The sequence below is a fragment of the Pongo abelii genome, chromosome 19 (genome assembly GCF_028885655.2).
Source record: "Pongo abelii isolate AG06213 chromosome 19, NHGRI_mPonAbe1-v2.0_pri, whole genome shotgun sequence".
NCBI lineage: Eukaryota > Metazoa > Chordata > Mammalia > Primates > Hominidae > Pongo > Pongo abelii.
In genome coordinates this window covers 53,664,411-53,682,556 of record NC_072004.2, presented here as the reverse complement: position 1 = coordinate 53,682,556, position 18,146 = coordinate 53,664,411, and the positions used below count along the sequence as shown (strand labels likewise).

At 40.4% G+C, this 18,146-nt stretch overlaps 1 protein-coding gene and 1 long non-coding RNA gene across 2 annotated transcripts in view; one reads left to right on the top strand and one right to left on the bottom strand.

Annotated features, from left to right (window-relative positions):
• LOC112131708 (uncharacterized) overlaps window positions 1-3,838 on the bottom strand; it is a 48,023-nt gene extending 44,185 nt beyond the window's left edge. The window contains exon 1 of the long non-coding RNA XR_010138295.1: window positions 3,517-3,838. This is a non-coding gene — a long non-coding RNA (uncharacterized LOC112131708). The remainder of the gene's footprint in view (window positions 1-3,516) is intronic.
• Window positions 3,799-18,146, top strand: part of HEATR6 (HEAT repeat containing 6) — a gene marked incomplete at its 5' end in the record, with an annotated part of 35,911 nt that continues 21,563 nt past the window's right edge. Inside the window, 9 exon segments of the mRNA NM_001133234.1 lie at window positions 3,799-4,022; window positions 6,498-6,605; window positions 8,842-8,982; window positions 9,455-9,570; window positions 10,405-10,519; window positions 11,921-12,022; window positions 12,881-13,018; window positions 14,998-15,296; window positions 16,027-16,204. Of these exon segments, the coding sequence (NP_001126706.1) occupies window positions 3,804-4,022; window positions 6,498-6,605; window positions 8,842-8,982; window positions 9,455-9,570; window positions 10,405-10,519; window positions 11,921-12,022; window positions 12,881-13,018; window positions 14,998-15,296; window positions 16,027-16,204 (1,416 nt within the window).

Sequence of the window (18,146 nt, the reverse complement as noted above, 5' to 3'; positions counted from 1 at the left end):
GACTAAGGGATGATTCACATTCCAGGCAGAATGAAGTGGGATGGCACAAGATTTCATCACACTACTCAGAACAGCAGCAAGTTGAAATGTATGAATTGTTTATTTCTGGAATTTTCCATTTCGTTTTTTCTTTTTTTTTTGGACGGAGTTTTGCTTTGGTCACACAGGCTGGAGTGCAATGGCGCGATCTCGGCTCACTGCAATCTCTGCCTCCCAGGTTCAAGTGATTCTCCTGCCTCAGCCTCCCAAGTAGCTGAGATTACAGGCGTGTGCCACCACATCTGGCTAATTTTTGTATTTTTAGTAGAGATGGAGTTTCACCACGTTGGTCAGCTGGTGTCGAGTTCCTGACCTCCAGTGATCAGCCCGTCTCGGACTCCCAAAGTGCTGGGATTACAGGCATGAGACACTGCGCCCAGCGCATTTCATATTTTCATACTGTGATTGGCCACGGGTAATTGAAAAGGCTGAAAGTGAAGCTACTGATAAGGGGGGACTCCTATGTAATCACATAGATAGGCTGATGACCCTGAAACAGAACTCAAGGCCAATCTTCCTTCCTAGCCTCTCCTGGTTCAATGTGTAATCTGGATACCAAAATCAAGCTCCTCTCTTCTGGTTTTCCCCATTACAAAATGTGGGAGGTAAAAAACAATGGGTTTATAATTTCTTGTCTATGTTCTTCACAATCACAGCCAGCCTGGGCTGCAATCTGATTTCAACCAATTTGCTGCCTGTGCAGCCTTGACCAACCATTTATACTCTTTGGCACCATTTTCTCAACTGTAAAAGGGGGAAATAATATCTACCTCATTTGATGCTAAGACTTATAAAACTTTATAGTTTACAAAGCATTTTCACAAAAATCCCATTTGATTTTCACATCAACCAATGGCAAATAGGGGACCCTGAATAAAAAATTAGTGAATTCATTCATTCTGTTAACAAATATTGTGGGGCATCTATCACATCCCAGGGGCTGTGCTAGCCCTGGGATACAACAGCGAATGAGACAAACGGGATCTGTGCCTTCATAAAGTTAACATTCTAGAGGGGACAACAGATGATAAAGTCAGCAAATAAACAGGATAACTGCAGGTTATGGTAAATTTTCTGAAGGAAATAATCAAAGATGTGAATTACAGTGAAGTGGTGGTATGCAAGCCTATGTGAGTTAGGATGACCCAGACTCTCATGAAGGGATAAAAGTGGTCTTGAGAGGTTTCCACACATGAAAGGAGTGAAATTCCACTGAGGTTCCAGATCATCCGATGCAGAATCTAACAAAGGAAATGGCTGTGAATGTGCTTAGCACCCCTTAAAGCCCCTCAGTCACTGCAGGACTATGAAAATGCGGAGAATTGAGGAGGAGACAGAAGATTTTCTTGGAAGAGAGCTTTTGCCATGCTGTGTTTCCACAGTTTCAGGGTGGGAGGTGGGAGCAGGAGTGCTACTGTCTAAACTCAAGCCAATGCAGGGTGCCTTCAAAGGCCTCCCTCAGAGCTTGAGATACGTGTCCTTCAGTTGGTGATCACTGCAGAGTAGGGATGTCCATTTCCTTAAAGGAACCACACTAATTCACAAGGGTATATTCTACCGGAACTGAACAGACTGGCATCAGTATACTGTATTTTACAATTCCTGGGCCATTCCACCCTGAATAACACAATATGTAGGTCATCCATATTGCAACTTAAGGTGAACCATACCAGACTCAGATCCTTCCCACAGTCTCTTCGAACCTGCATTGTGGAAATGACCAGGCCTCACATCCTTCTAGCCCAATGTGTAAGACAGCTCTTTAGTACTACTTCACATACTCTTGCTCTTACATTCTTATTCTAGCCATTGCTACAGCAACTAGTTTATTACAGGCATCTACTAGCTTAGCACAGGTATAACTAGTGAGAGCCTTGCCTCAGATACGCACCTAGTTTCCTCACTTTTGCCTCAGGGCTTCTTTGACTATGCAACATAGGACTCCTCCAGGAACCAAGCGCAGATGCATGCTCAACACAGGAACACCAGTGAATTAATGCCTTGTGGGCAACTTTTGACAATAGAGTTCAAAAGCTGACAGATAAATGCTTCTCCTCTCTGTTTCTCAGAAGAAGGGTTTTGAGAGCTTCACGAGGCTTCTCAGAAACTCCTGAGGACTGAACAATCAGTCACCCCTTGCAATGGCCAGCTCAATAGCACATATTGGTATTAATTCTCCTTCCTTCCCTGTTCATTCCTGGATAAATCCCTCACCTATCAACCTCATCTGAGGCTCTGCTATCAGGGAACCCAGATTAAAATACCCAACGACTAGGTTTCAGCTCCTGATCTTCTCTGAACAAATGCTTGAATACATTTCTTTACACGAATACACACACACACATGCACATATACAATGCACATATGTACACAGACCAGGAATAAGAAATAATATACCAGCACAATGGAATCTAAATCCAAACAAAAAAATTGACATTTCTCCCCAAGCCCAAAGTCTTCAGAAAACTACCTCTGCTAAAGCATACCCCCAATTTTCATTGCTGAACAGAAATGTTTTATTCTCAGGATAAAACATACATTCAGGTGACTTAAAGGTTTTCCCTAAGGGCCACGGGTGAGGATTTGCTTTATATTTGCATAACTCAAAGGCCCTAGAGATGGTTTTCCCAATCTGTCCAACTGTGAAAGCCAAGCCTTCACTTCCTGGATGACTGAAAACTGATCACAGATTTTTAAATGGCCATTTTATTCTCCAGCTTCTTGACTTCAAGGTTTCAGAAAATCTTGGGGTGTTTCATCTCAACCCAGTCACCCTTAGGCAGATTATATTTTACATGATTCAGTTAAACTCCAAAATTACTCTTCCAGTGGGGCGAGGTGCCTCATGATCCATGAGAGGATTCACACTGGGAAAGGGAGAGAAAAAGGAACCAAGAGTGCAGCCAGCTGTCACTTAAGTAGGGAAAGCTGCCCTATATTCCACTAGCCAGATTGTAATCACATAGCCACAGCCAACTGCAAGGAATGCTGGGGAATGTAGCCTTTATTCCGGGTGGTTTTGTGCCTGGGGAAAGATTTTAGAAGAATAGAAGGGTGTCTTAGAACTAGCGGTTTCTGCTACTGCCATCCACAGCATACCCTCTCCAACTCCAGCCCGAATCTGAAACTAGTACTGAACAGAGTACCTTCAGCCCTGTCCAGGAACAAACTCTGGGAGGACAAACTTTCTGGAAGCACAAATTGAGAACTCACTTTTCAGTCAGGGCTCAAGAAGGAGTGGCCGGCGAAAAATCTCCAAGCCAATTTCTTTCTTTTTTTTTCTGAGACGGAGTCTCGCTCTGTCGCCCAGGCTGGAGTGCAGTGGCGCGATCTTGGCTCATTGCAAGCTCTGCCTCCCGGGTTCACGCCATTCTCCTGCCTCAGCCTCCCGAGTAGCTGGGACTACAGGCGCCCGCCACCACACCCTGCTAATTTTTTTTTTTTTTTTTTGTATTTTTAGTAGAGACGGGGTCTCACCGTGTTAGCTAGGATGGTCTCGATCTCCTGACCTCGTGATCCGCCCGCCTCGGCCTCCCAAAGTGCTGAGATTACAGGCGTGAGCCACCGCGCCAGGCCTCCAAGCCAATTTCTGACAAGCATCTGCACGGTACTAGTCGGAGGGGTCCCGTAGTCATGGAAACCCCTCTGAGCCCCAGTCCGGTCTAAAAACGGTACTTTCGGAACTAGCGCGCGCGGAAACGGGAGGATGCCCCGGAAGTATTTCCCTGGGACCGCCCCACCCACCACCCCCGCCCCTAGAAAAGATGGCTGCTGTGCAAGTTGTCGGCTCCTTGCCTTCCGGGCAGCTGCGGGAGGCACCGCGGGATGCAATCCCTGAGGGAGGCAATGGGTTTCGCCGCTTGTCTGCCAGGCTCTGCGCCCTGCGCCCGGATGACAGCAGCTCTGCCCGCACCGAGATCCACCTGCTCTTCGATCAGCTCATCTCCGAGAACTACAGCGAGGGCAGTGGCGTGGCCCCGGAGGTAGGCGGTGCGCCCGGGAGAGAGTGGGTGCGGCGCCTGCTGGCCCCGGCCCCACCCCTCCGGGAACCCAGCTGGTGGCCTCTGCCTGCCTTTCTCTGAACTTCCCACTCTCGCGCCTGATGATTTAGTTTCAGGCTGGTGTGCCCCCTCCAACCTTGGCACATTCTTAGTTCTCCATTTGGAAGACTCTGCGGTGCTTGGCACGCTCGAGTCATTCAAAACCCAACTTGACGACTCCTGCTCTGATAATGCCTCGGGTTTCCTCTCTGATACCACCTTTCCGTCCGCCGGCACCCTCCTTCACTCTCTCTTTATGCACACAGAACACTTTGTTGACAAAATGCATTACTACCGTTTATTGCGTACATGGTACACGGACCACGTGGGAATTTTAGAACTTGGGTAGTATTAGGTCTTGTTTGCTGATGAAAATACTGAAGCTCATAAAAATACAGTATACAAAACTCTGCCACAAAGCCCCTACGTTTTCTGTTTCTACACGCTAGTTCCTCGCCTCTGCCGTCTTTCTGAGTAATCTTACACACATCAGGCCTTAAATTAATGAATTATCTGAACTGTTGACACCATGGCCTTCTGGCCCTATGTAGGAAAGAGGGAAGTGGTGCAAGTTGCCTGCTTGCACAGGCATCTCAAACTAGACAGTTCCTAAAGATGAAATTCATTAGCTCCAAACACACATTCCCGTCCCCAGCCTATCCCACCTTCCAACACACATGCATCATCCACCAAGTCACACAAGACACAAACACTGGTTCTTCCCTCCTTCATCCCAGATCCTGACCAATTCAGGTATTTCAGAATGTGTCTCATATATATTTCTCCGTTCAACCCCTCCTGTCTATTCCCATAGCGAGTGCCTTAGACCTCAGGCAAGGCGACTTATGCCTGGACTGTTCCGCTGATCTCCTCTGACTGATCTCCTGCCTCCTGTCTAGCTCCTCTCCAAGCCAGTCATTCCTCCGATGCCAGAATGATCTTTTCTTTAGGAGGAAAAAAAAAATTGATCATAAAATTTAAAATCTGCTTTGAAAAAGTCTTGAATACGTATTGGTAAATGGTTGAAGCAAGTTGCAGAACAATTCATACAGAATGAGATCAGTATGAAGCTGGAGGAGGGATTTTAAAATATGTGTGTTTATATATGCAAAGTAAAAGGTCTGAAAGAATTGACTACAGAATAATAGTGTATGTCATTAGGAAGCAGAGTGAGATTAAGGCAGTAGTCGGGGACTTTTGCTGTATTTGTATAATTGGATACTTTTGCAACAAAACTTCCATTCTCTCCTGTTACTCCCCCTTTTGTTCCTGTGTGCAGCCATTTAAAACTTGCTGTTCTTCAGGCACCTACTGGTGTTTCACACCTCCAGGTTTTTGCATACTCTGTCCACTTTGCTTGCAGTGTTTTTTGATGCCCTATCTGGCAAATTTCTCCTCATCCTTAAAATCATTCCAGATTCTGCTTTACAGTCACCTCCACAAGGCCTCCCTAATTACTGTTTCTGGACAGAGTTTGTACTTTATTCTTTCAGCACTTAATTCACCTTATTTTAATTATTTGTTGTGTTTCTTTCTCTCTCACTAGTTTGTGAGCTCTTTGAGGTTCAGGAACATGTTTGTTTTACCTTTGGAGCCCAAAGGCCTGGCACACTATGGCACATAGTAGGTACTCAGAACCTTGTCATTCTATAAACATCGATGGATGAATGAAGAGTGTGACTTGCAAATAGGTCCCTTTTTTTTTTTTTTTAAGAATTCCCTAATTATGCATAAAATCCATAGAAGTGTTAGGTCTGATTTTTCCCAACAGCATTGAAAATCTGGTTCACTTACCTTTTGATATTTTTAACTTCAGTTTGTGCTTTTATACCCTAGAAGCCTTTTTTTGGTTATTTAATTATACTGTCTCTACATATATAGAGCACAGAGTCTTCAGCCTGACCAAAACCATACTGATTCTTTTCCTTTTTTTTTCTTTTTTCTTTTTTTTAAGAGACAAGGTCTCTGTCATCCAGACTGGAGTGCAGCAGCAAGATCATAGCTCACTGTGACCTAGAACTCCTGGGCTCAAGCCATCCTCTCACCTCAGCCTCCCAAGAAGCTAGGACTACACACCACCATATCCAGCTAATTTTTTTAAAAAAGTTTTTTCTGTAGAGATGGAGTCTCACTATGTTGCCCAAGCTGGTCTTGGACTCCTGGGCTCAAGCAGTCCTCCCGCTTTGACCTCCCGAAGAACTGGGATTAGGTGTGAGCCACTGTGCCTGGCTTTTTCCTTCTTTTTTAGCACATCCTATTTTTGTGCTATCACTTCATTTTTTTCCTTCCTGCCTCACATTTTCTTTCCCCATTTTGAATGTGAATATTTACTTTTATTTTCCCATTGGGCTGTGTTTTGAGGATCTTCACTTGACTAATAAGTATTTTACCTCTTCTTTATCTTTTTTTTTTTGGTAGGACGTTAGTGCTCTTCTTGTCCAGGCTTGCCGACTGGTACCTCTTAATCAGAATCATCTTGTCAGCAAAGTGTCCCAGCTTATTCACCATTTACTTAACAGATTACAGGTAATCATGTGTGTAACTCTAGAATTCAGATCATGAACTTTGAGAGTAAGTAAGTATCTTTGAAATACTACATCTGTAGTAGGTATGATAGGCTATTTTTTGAGATGCTGTAGGAAAAGCAAATGCCTTAAAAAGAATGCTTTTAAAGCAAATATAACTCTGATCCAAAAAAATTATTCTGTAGAATTCTAGAAGTTTGTTTATTAGAAGTATGCCTTTCTGTTTGGTTCAGTAAACCAATATCATTCAGGCCCCCCGACCTTATAATTTCTTTCTTTTTTTTTTTTTTGAGACAGAGTCTCACACTGTCGCCCAGGCTGGAGTGTGGCGCGATCTCGGCTCACTGCAAGCTCCGCCTCCCAAGTTCACACCATTCTCCTGCCTCAGCCTCCCAAGTAGCTGGGACTACAGGCACCTGCCACCATGCCCAGCTAATTTATAATTTCTTATGGAAGATATATTTGAACAAAATATATCTAAGAATAAATTGAAATAATCCCTTGCCTCTTTCCCACCAATATTTTTCCCCTTTCCTGAAGCTACCATTTTTATGGTCTACTTTTGATGCTTCTAAAATATAAGAAGTAGCTTGGGGCCAAGGGGACAGCAGGATAAAAAGACCCCAGTTATTTATTTAAGACTGTTACCACATGAGTATGTGAATATATTTAAGAGCACAAAACATATCAAGTAGCATTATGTGAATTAGGATGCTTTTGGCTGCAATAAACAGAAAAGCCATCCCAGAGTCACTAAACAATTTTTAAAAAAATAAAAAGGAATCACTCCATGTCCCAAGTCCCAAGAGACGCATCTGTAGCCCCTTAATAATAAGAGGCTCGTCTTTCCCTTCACCATCCTCAGCATGTGGGTTATCCTCAACTAGCATCTCTTACAGTCATAAGATGGCTGTGCCAATTCTGGACATCCCATGCCAAAGAAATAATGTTCAGCAGAAGCTAATTAACTTTATTTTATGTTGTGTCTCTTGTACTTAAGAGTAAGGAAACGTGTCCCATAAACTCTCTAGTAGACTCCCCAGTATCTTGCTGGAGAGACTTAGGTCACATAAATACCTCTCTAACCAGTCTTTAAGCGGGAGAATGGTCTTATTGTGAATGGCTCCAGCTAGTAGTTTCAACCTTCACTACACTTTAGAATCACTTGGAGGAGGACTTAAGCTCCCTCCATGCTTACAATGTGCAGCCACAGTTAGCCTACATCGGGGTTTCTCAACCTCAGCACTATTGATATTTTGGCTCAGATCATTGTTTTAGGAGCTGTCTTGTACATTGTGGAATGTTTAGCAGCATCCTTGGCCTCTACCCACTAGACGCCAGTAGCACCTCTCCAACTGTGACAGTTAAAAATGTATACAGGCATTGCCAAATATTCCTTGGGGGTTAAGGTTGCCCCAGGTTGCCCCACTCTCTTAAACTAATTAGCGTTTACCCTTAGGTCTCACGTGGGAGAGGTGGACATCCAATTAAATTAGTACTCTGCCAGCAGGGAAGGAAGAAATGGATGCTAGTAGGTAACCAAGTGTCTGCTGCATGGAGTAAAGCTATTTTCAGTTTAGAATCTTTGAAACTAACATGGGGTAGCTTCTGTATGTTTACTATTCTCAGGTATATCATCTTTGTAACACTGGCAATTGGAGATGTTCCTGATCACCTATGGCACCTATAACCCTTTGCCAGCTTTCCAGCACTTGGTGACAGTTTGTCTCAATTGTCCATAAATTGACACTTGGATTAGCCTGGTCTGTCCCAACAAGATTATCAGCTCCTTGACAGCAGGGATATGCCCTCTCTTTGTGGTGTATTCCTCATGTCATGTTAGAGATGCAGTAGATATTTAGCAGTTATATTGGTTCACTGTGTATTCATTGAGTGTTTATTATGTATAAGGCAGTTTAATTAAATTTCAGTGCTTTGAAATACTCATATCTGTGTATTCACAGCTGCCAATGTCTGCTTAGTTCAAGGAAAAGTTACAAGGACTTTATCAAGTTCTACTTTACTAAAGAGGAAGAAGTGAGCAAGACCTTGGGGTGGGGAGAAGGCCCCTACGTTGATCAAACTTTCAGGCCCTTTAGAGGTGATCCTTTTGACACATAAACAACAGACACACACTCTCTCTTTTATACAGCTTGATTTAGGTGAGCATACATGTCCATAAAAGCATAATATTTTTTAAAAGTTAGATCAGAATATATCTTTTCCTGTCCTGTTAGGTAATTGTTGATGAACAGCGCTTGGATTTCCTGTTGGCATATACTATTTCGGCTATTCATCAGTGTAGTTCCTGGACACACATGGAAATTCTTCAAGCCCTGGCAGCTCTGGTGTACTGCAATGGCTCCAAATGTCAAAAGGTAGTTTAAAGTGCTTTATCCTTCCTTTGAAAGGCCAGGAGCACAGGCTCTGCTGCCAACACTGTGTTCTGGTTTCTGTCTTGCCACTAATCTCTAGCAATTCTTATTCAACCACTCTGGGCCTTGTTTCCTCATGTATAAGATAGTTACTCTGAAGATGAAGTGAGACAATACGTGTCAAGTTCATGGCCCTCGGTAAATAGTAAACATTATTTTTAATATTATCATTACCCATCAGCCATGCGGCCACACTAAAGAGCATCACAGCTACCTAGGCTGGGAGTAATGATCATTATTGATGCTTTTTGGCATATCTTTGCATATCCATCTGAGACATTTATCTAACAGCTAATCTTTTGGTGCTTAACTGCCATTTAGTTAAAAAAAAAAAAAAGAAAGAAGAAATCTGTCTAAAACATAATATTTTCCTAGAAGGTTTTCTTTGACCTACATTGACTCTTATTTTTCTTAGTACCTCCCAGAGCTGCTAGGCAAGACCGGACTCTTAATGAAGTTGAGTGACTTGGCTCAGTCTGATCCTGAAGTCAGGAGAGCTGCAGTGCATTGTATGGCAAACTTATGTCTCAGGTATGTGGCTCCAGTCAAGTTTCTCAATGGTAATAAGATAGTGCCTCTATTGGGCCCTTTGTAGGTAGTTCCCTCTGCCTGAAGCCAGAGCCAACTTAGACAAATAACTAACTTTGCATTTCCCATGTACTTTACTAATAAAATCATCTTATGTTGTTTGTTAATTTTAGTATTGCTTGTAAAGAAGGAAAAAATAGACTAGGACCATATTCCTAAAATGTGGTAATAGTGACATAATGTGCAGTATGTCAAAATTTTGTTTTCTATTGGTACAAATTCTAAGCATATTAAGTTTTTAGAAGGATATATTCATGCAAATTTTAAGTGCTGGTGAGATATATCTGTAAAGGGTAATTTCTTTTCTTTGAAGAAGATGGAAACAGCCCCAGCTGCTCACCCTCGATTCTCACAGTAGGCAGTAGACAATGAGCAGCACAAATGTGAACTCATCTCTGCATAGCACAGTGCTGTCCAGTGAGTAGGAAGGCAGGTACAGATGTGTGATTCTAGCTTGACAGGACCTATCTGGATTATTTCCCTCCTAGGACTGAACAGTAGAACTAAAACAAGATTTTTCTTTCTCCATACTTTTTCTACCACAAACTTCTGTAACCTTTCTGTATGGAAACCACCCTTCCTCTATATTCATTCTAGCCCTGTGCCTGTCCCCCAGCAGTAACTAATTAACCAAAATAATAATTTTCCATAGCATAGTTGCACTCAAGGGTATATTCCAACTCTAATAGTCTATATTACTGCTATTTTTAATTAGTCTTTTGCAAGCCTCATTTTAAAGGAGACTGAGTTTGAGTTGTTTTCTCTGTATGTGTTTAGTGTGCCAGGACAGCCATATTTGGAGGAGCCCTACCAAAATGTCTGTTTCCAAGCTTTTCTGACTATTTTACAGTCTCCAAAATCATCTGATATGGATGATATTACATTTTGCATGGTAAGTGGACTATCATTGATCTAGTGAATGTTGTGGATGTGTCTAGAAGCAGATTGGAAAAGTGTTAATAATGAGTTTAATTTGCACTATTAGCTTCATCTAGAGAAATACACATATATGAAATGTTTGTAACCTAAAAAGACTAAAATCATACCATTTCGGTTTAAATTATAAGAAGCTTTTTATTTGTTATATTTTGCTATTCTAGATTTTTAGAGGAAACTATTCTTTTTCCTTCTGAGTATAAAAGCAATAGTTGCAGGCTAGTGACTATCTTTAAGATGAAAGTAAAGAGAGATTTCACCAAATATGTCTGCAATATTTTATTTCTTTTTTAAAAATATGATGCAAATGACAGTTTGTTAACATCTTTTAAGTTTAGAGTAACACATTTCAAATGTTATATAGCTGAGATAAAGTTCCTTCTAGTCTCCTGCTCAGATATAGCCACTGAAGACAATTTGTGTTATGTGCCCTCAGATTTTTTTTTCTATATGTAAATCAGCATAATTACAGCTTTAAGGGGATCATATTTAACATGCTCTTTTGTAACTTTCTTGTTTTGTTAGAACTTAATATCTCTGGGACATCTATTCGGTTCCTGTTAATATACCTCATAGTTTCTAACTGCTGTGGCTGGAAGACCTTAGACAAGTTAGTTAACTTCTTGGAGCCTCCATGTTCCTCCCTGAAAAGGGACCGATATAACCACATTGTGAGGTTATTATGAGAAGTATATGAAATAAAGCATTCAAAGGTCCTGCTGTTATTGTTGTTGAGTTTTACATTTAGCAGAGGGTTAGCTTCTTTTATAATCATTATCATAATCATCAAAATTGAAGTTTTTAAAATTTTCCCACTATTTCAAACAAGGCTACGGTTCATGTCATCCCAATGTAGGAAGTGTTTCTTAAGGAGAGAGTTCTAGAAATGAGATTACTGAGTCAAGAAATCAATCTTGGTCAGAATTGCCCTCCAGAAACCAAGTTTTTATAATTTGTCATCTGTTCCCACATACATCCCCTTGCTTTTAAGAGGGCTGGGTTTGCCATATTACAGAGCTTCCCCAATTCTGATCTGTGCTATCTTTTTTATCCCTTGTCACATTTTTCTTGCTAAACATCTTCTCTCTTTTTTCTTGCTCACCATTTGTACGTAGTGGTTTATAAACATGTACAATAAGACCACTTCATTATTCTTTTCTTCCAGAAAAGAATTCATGGTAGTTTATCAGGTCTTCTTGGATCTTCATCTCTGCTTTGTGTGTGTATGTGTGTGTCTAAAGTTCTTTTTCATCATCTAGAGACTGTTTCTCTTCCATCCTAAGTGGTGCTAGTAAGTGGATTCCTGGGCAACCAGATTTTATTCTGCCTTCTAACTGGGTCTCCCTTTTCCCCTTAGTTATTGCAAAATGCATTAAAAGGTATACAGTCACTTCTAAATGGTGGGAGAATGAAACTAACACAGACTGATGAACTTGGAGCACTTTTAGCTGTGCTAAAGGTAAGGCAAGTCTTCATATGATCATTGTCTTTCCTGTTTCAACCCATGGTACAAGGACCACTTTACATCCTTATTCTAAGGCTAACTTTGAGGTATTAAAAGTTCTTACATATATTTTGAGAGAGTAGACAAAAATGTTCATATTCAAAGACACTTAATATTAAGAACAGAAAATAAATCTCCATTTAATAAATGCATCAAAATTTTAAATTTATCTATGAATCTTAGGAAGGGAATAGGTAGGGGGGTATGACCTGTAGAAGATTTAATTATAGACTATGTTGTACCTGTTTGTACAAGAAGAGCCAGTGCTTCTCCTTGGCTTTCTCCTCCAAGTAGTAGACAGGCCAACCAAGATGTGTGTCAATGGGCAGCTTCCGAGCGTTCCAGTCAGTCAGAAAGTCAGGCCAGCATCTCTGGGGACCCAGCTTCTTCAGCCAGCAAAGTAAGAAGTAATTCTTTCCTTGTGGCATTCTCTTGCTCCCACATCAAATAGAGAGATAGCTATAGGTGGAGATAGGTAAATAAAAATGATAAATTTGTTTAAAAAATTATAGACAGATAAAGTAATTGGATAAATTTTATAAATAAATAAGGAAACTAAAACCAGACCTGATTTGATCTGACCAAATCAAATCCAACTGGAGGCCAGATAAACTTCAGCTCTTCTTTAAGCCCTATGCCTTCAGGGTATCTATTTTCTGTCTCATTTATATTTCTTTAGTAGGCTTTTGAACATTAATCTGTGAGTGTTGTGATCCAGACATGGTAAATAGTTCTATTTTATGATTAATGGTTTATGATTAATGGTTTTTTTGGTTTCATGTGTGTGTGTGTGTCCTTATTCATCATTATTAGAAATTCATGTTTCACGGACTCCCTGGACTAAACATAGAGATGCCCATGGTGTTATACCCAACTCCGCTTCCTCAGTATGATGGGCGAACACCTATCAAACCACAGCAATCAGAATCCAGTGCTTCTCGACCGACTTTGGTACAGTTATGTTTATTTAGATTTAAGTGGTGGCTTATTGTTAATAGATTGCTGTGTGTGTTTTCTATGATTTGCATCACTACTACCCTAAAAGCCTACCTTGAATTTTATTTCGGTTTAGGGTTGTTAGCATAGTAAATTTAAACTCATCTGATGCTCAGAGTACCAGTTAAAGCATCTTATACTTCTTAGAGGTGTAGTCAGTGTAACAGCTATAAAAATGAGCATTCACTTTATACCCCAAACCAAGCATTCTCATCCCCATGATGCTCAAGACCAGGAGTCAGCGAACGTTCTCTAAACTTTCTCTACGAGGCTAGTAAATACTTCAGGTCTCTGTCATAACTACTAACTCTATTGTAACAGTGCAAAAGCAGCCACAGACACTATGTAAATGAATGGGCATGACTCTGTTTCACTAAAACTTTATTTACAGAAGCAGGCTGTATGCTGGGCTGGATTTGGCTTTTGGGCCATAATTTGCCAACCCCTCTCTAGACCATTAGAAGCCCAACTACCAGTCAGTGTACCATCTCCACACCTTACATTCACCTGATTTCCCAGCCTTTCCAGATAGCTGCCATCTCCCTCATGCTTCGGTTGGAGAACCTGGAGCTTACAGATGTATGGCCAAGGATTCACTTCCAGAAATGTCATACCTGATCAAAATGCTTCTTATTAGAAATTATTTCACTCATTCACTCACTCGGCATTTACCCAACATCTGCTGTGTTCCAGACACTGTGCTAAGCACTAAGTATATAGACTCTGGCTGCTTTTAGGAGTTTGAGGGAGAAGGCAAAGATGGATAAATAAACAACTACAATGCAATATTATTGTTTCTCTCATTAGAATATTCACAGAGTACTCTGGGAACACATTGAGGGCACCCAGTCTAAATGGAGGAGGAAGAGGAGGCTTTTTAAAGGTGTGGTAGCTGAGCAGAGATTTCAGAGTGAGTAGCAGTACAGACAAGGAGGAATGAGTGTTTCATGCAGATAAAACAAAAGGTGCATAGACATAGAGAATGAGAGTATATATTGCCCATTTGTTAACTAGTAGGACTAGAGTTTCAGTGCGGGGAGAGAAAGAGTGGAGCCGTTGTGTAGCAGAGGCCGAATGATAAGATTCTTGTACAGGAGGCTGAGGAGTTTGGGTTTTTATCTCGTAGGCAGTAGAGATTCATTAAAGAATCTTATATAGGGGAATGATGTGATCAGATTTGCGTCAGAAAAATCACTGTGATAGCAAATAAAAGAATATGGGTCTGGGGGCCACAATAAGTAGTCCAAGATAGAAGTAATGGGAACTTCCTTCCTCAAGGCCACAGACTTTGAGAACGTGGAGGAAGACACAGATTCCAGATATACTTGGATATCAGAAAGAAAGTAACAGAGAGAAAGAAAGAAACTGGCTTCTACTTAGTATCTACTTCTACAGAGACCCAAAGCCCTGAAATGAGCATTGTATGTAATGGACTACCATCTCTTCTGTGCAGGCATGTGGAGTGGTACTAGCTATGTATCTTACTCAGAGAACTGATAAAATAGGCACTCAAGTCATTTTCTATAGGCTTTAATGCTCTTGAGAAATTCCAGTTGAGAAGGCTGAATATTTTCACAACACCTGTGCAAGGTAGGAGGTGTTAGCTGCATGCTTACAGATAAGCAAGGTCAAGCTCAAGAGAGGCTAAATGATTTGCCCCAAGGCACAGAGGTACAATTTAAACCCAGGCCACGTGTTTTACTGTGTCTTGTGTATTTCATTCCTTCTTTCTTATAGTAGACAGTAAGCACTTAGCATCATGCCTGATGTTTAGGGTATTAAAGAAGTTCCACTTTTTTCTTTTCTCTTTTCTTCTTTCTTTAAACTACATGTTGGGGACATATTTAGTCACTTTAAAATGAAGAAGTAACGATTCAGTGAAAAGCCATTCTGAAGTAGCTATTATATATGTCTTCATTTGCTCCTACAATCAGAATAAAAAGAAAAAATCCAAAGTAAAACCAAAGAAAATCCAGCAAGGAGAGGAGGAGGAAAAGGAATCCAGTGGTGAAATAGAGGCAGCCCCAGTCACTGGCACAGGCAGAGTGAACCTGCATGAAGGGAATACTTGGTGTCCCTCCTCCCTGGGTGTCCAGAGTTTGCCTTTAGATGGAAGTGGAGCTGCAGGAAAAGATGGAGTCTCCTCACCCTTCAGTTCTTCCAGTTGGAAAAGGGTCAGCAGTAGTGAGTCAGACTTTTCTGATGCTGAAGGAGGCATGCAGAGTAAAATGAGGTAGTAGTATTTTGTTACATTTTTATACCTTGTATTCTAAGTTGCATGTAAGTTTATAACTTAACCTGAATGCTGCATGTGGTTTAACTTGAAGAGCCTGATTTCTGGGGGGGCATGGTGTTATTCAGAACATGACTTGTTCTCTTGATCTGCCATTGCACATGTCATTCCTCTCCTTAGAATATTCTTTTTTGCCTTTTCGTCTTGCTAACCACTACTCATCTTTGATATGGGCTCAGAAATCATATTCCCTGGGAAGCCTTTTCTGCCTTAGTATTATTCATAATGTATGATAGTTATCTCCTTAACTGTCCCTAACTGCCTAGCTTGTCAAGGCTGGGGCTTTGTTTATGTCTGGCAGCCTCAGCATGATGCCTGGCACATACATAGGTCATTCAGTAGATATTCGTTGAATGGATGGATGGATACTCGGCAGTGTTTCGTGTCTAACACTAGTTTCCTGATATCAAAATGTTGCCCTCTTGTTCTCCAGTTGTGTTTTTTAATTGTCAGCCTTAATAATTTGTTATAGAAACAAATTGTCTTAACATGTTTTGATTGTAGTTTGAAAGAAAAATTTTTAATAACATGTTGACATCTTTAGGAATTATTTAGAATGTTTAATCTTTGAATGTATCATTTGAATTGGTGGAAATACCATTTCATGTTTGCATTTTGAAAAAAAAATGATTTTTTAAGTGTTTTTTCTTTTTTCTCTTGGTTATGAAAGGTCTTACCAAGCTAAAGTTCGCCAAGGAGCCTTAGTTTGTTTTCTTTCTACTATAAAATCGATAGAAAAAAAAGTTCTTTATGGCTACTGGTCAGCCTTTATTCCTGATACGCCTGAACTTGGCAGCCCACAGTCAGTGTCCTTGATGACTCTTACATTGAAAGACCCTTCTCCAAAGGTAAGAGAATTTAAACTCTAAGCTTTATAATAGGAAGAAAAAGATTTACAGGTCCTTATTGTTTTCTCTGCCTTATCCTGTCTGATCAGAATATAGCTCTTAGTAACACTGACCCAAGTTCCGACTTGAGAACCACTGGACAGACAGGAAAATAGGAAGTGGGCTTATGTGAATAATACATTGAGGCTGATCATGCAGGATCGCTTCCTGCTCCAGGGCTTGCTTGAAGCCTGAGCACACTGAATTCTAACTTTGGTGTCTCCCTTCTCCCTTGAACTGCACTGAAGCAGCTGTGCTTCTCTTCCTTTTATGAAAATGTTGATTGCTGTGGTATTTATAATAAGAAAACATCAGAAATGGCTTAAACAACTCAGTAGAATATCATGGTACATAATGGCTATGAAGGATGCATAAGGCTTAGAAAAATGCTCAAAATGTTCTGTGAAAACACAGGATATAGAATTATGTATACAGTAGGATCCCAAACATGTTTTTTTCTTGCAACTTTTCTGGTTTTCAAATCATGTGTAATAAATATTTACATATTTTAATGAGAAAAACTTATTTTTGAAAAAGAAGAAAAAAATGATTGGCAGGCATGGATACCTATAGCAAGATATCTCATGGCTTATTAAATATTTGCCTCTGCTTGAATATGTTAATTCTTCTCCAGAATTTAGCCACTTAACCAAGTAAGGAAAATAGCCTGCTATTTACAATAATGAACATTAAAAAGTCATGCTAAATGGCATCTGGGTGTCCTCAGGTAACCAGCTACCCACAAAGAGAAGTTTTAATTAGGCCAACAGCATATTGTTCCTTTTCTGTTTTTAAGATTATTCCTTAAGGGGTCGGGGTGGTAACCCACAATACATTGGAATTCCATATGAGTCATCTCCTTGAGTAACTTACTATATAAGAAAATTTCTGGATGACCCATCAGAAGCTTTTACAAGATAAAGAAAAATAAATTAGCCTCAATTTTATATACACACAAAAAAATGACTTGTGGGATATTTCAAATACTCCTTATCCTAGGAAATTAAACTGGCAGAAATTTTACAAATTAACTAAATCAATAGTGAATGAGAACCTAGGAGAAAAATGGAAAAATGAGTGGTGGCAAATAAATCAGTAATGAAGCCATTAGAGTAATTGAAATAAAAGCTACTAAAAATATTGAAAATATATATTTGAAGACCTTCCAGCTAGGGGAGCTGCCAGCAGTGGCCAAGGAGATGGTGCTGTGGAGCAAGAAGCAGCCTAGCTTCATCACCTGTATCACAGCTGCCCAGCCAAGGGGATGTGGGACATGGGGGTTTAGAACATGAATGCAAAAAGGTTATGAGGTCATAGCTGATGAAAATGAATTGGAATAATTTTCATGATGTTTATATCTTCATATTTTTTTAAATGTTTACATTTCACTTAAAGTGCCATGAGAAATTTCACGTATTGCAAAGTGGTCTTATCCATCTCCTTGATTTAGGTACCTTTTAGACTTGTTCTTGCTGTTTAACTTTGGTGAATGCAAGAGATGTGCTGAGGAAAAAAGATACAGAACTTCCTTCTGGAGATGTTGTAGATCCAGTACAAAAAGCCACAAGAAAATCCTAGAGAAAAAAAAAAAAAGTCATCCTACTTAAAGTAGATTTTAAAAGATGAAAGAAATTAAATTAGTTCAGTGTAATGGCAAGTGAAATGATCGTACTTAAGAGATTCTTTTAATCAAGTGTTAGCTTGGAAGGGTTTAAATAAGTGTGGTAATTATTGTTTACCACAAAGCTTGGAGCATACCTCTGCAGTCTGTCCATAGTATGATTAACTGTGCACCAAGACATATGCTAGAAGAAAGTGTTGTGGTAGGTGATGTCATGGGACAGGCTTTTGTTTGTTTGTTTGTTTGTTTGTTTTTTTGAGATGGAGTTTTGCTCTTGTTGTC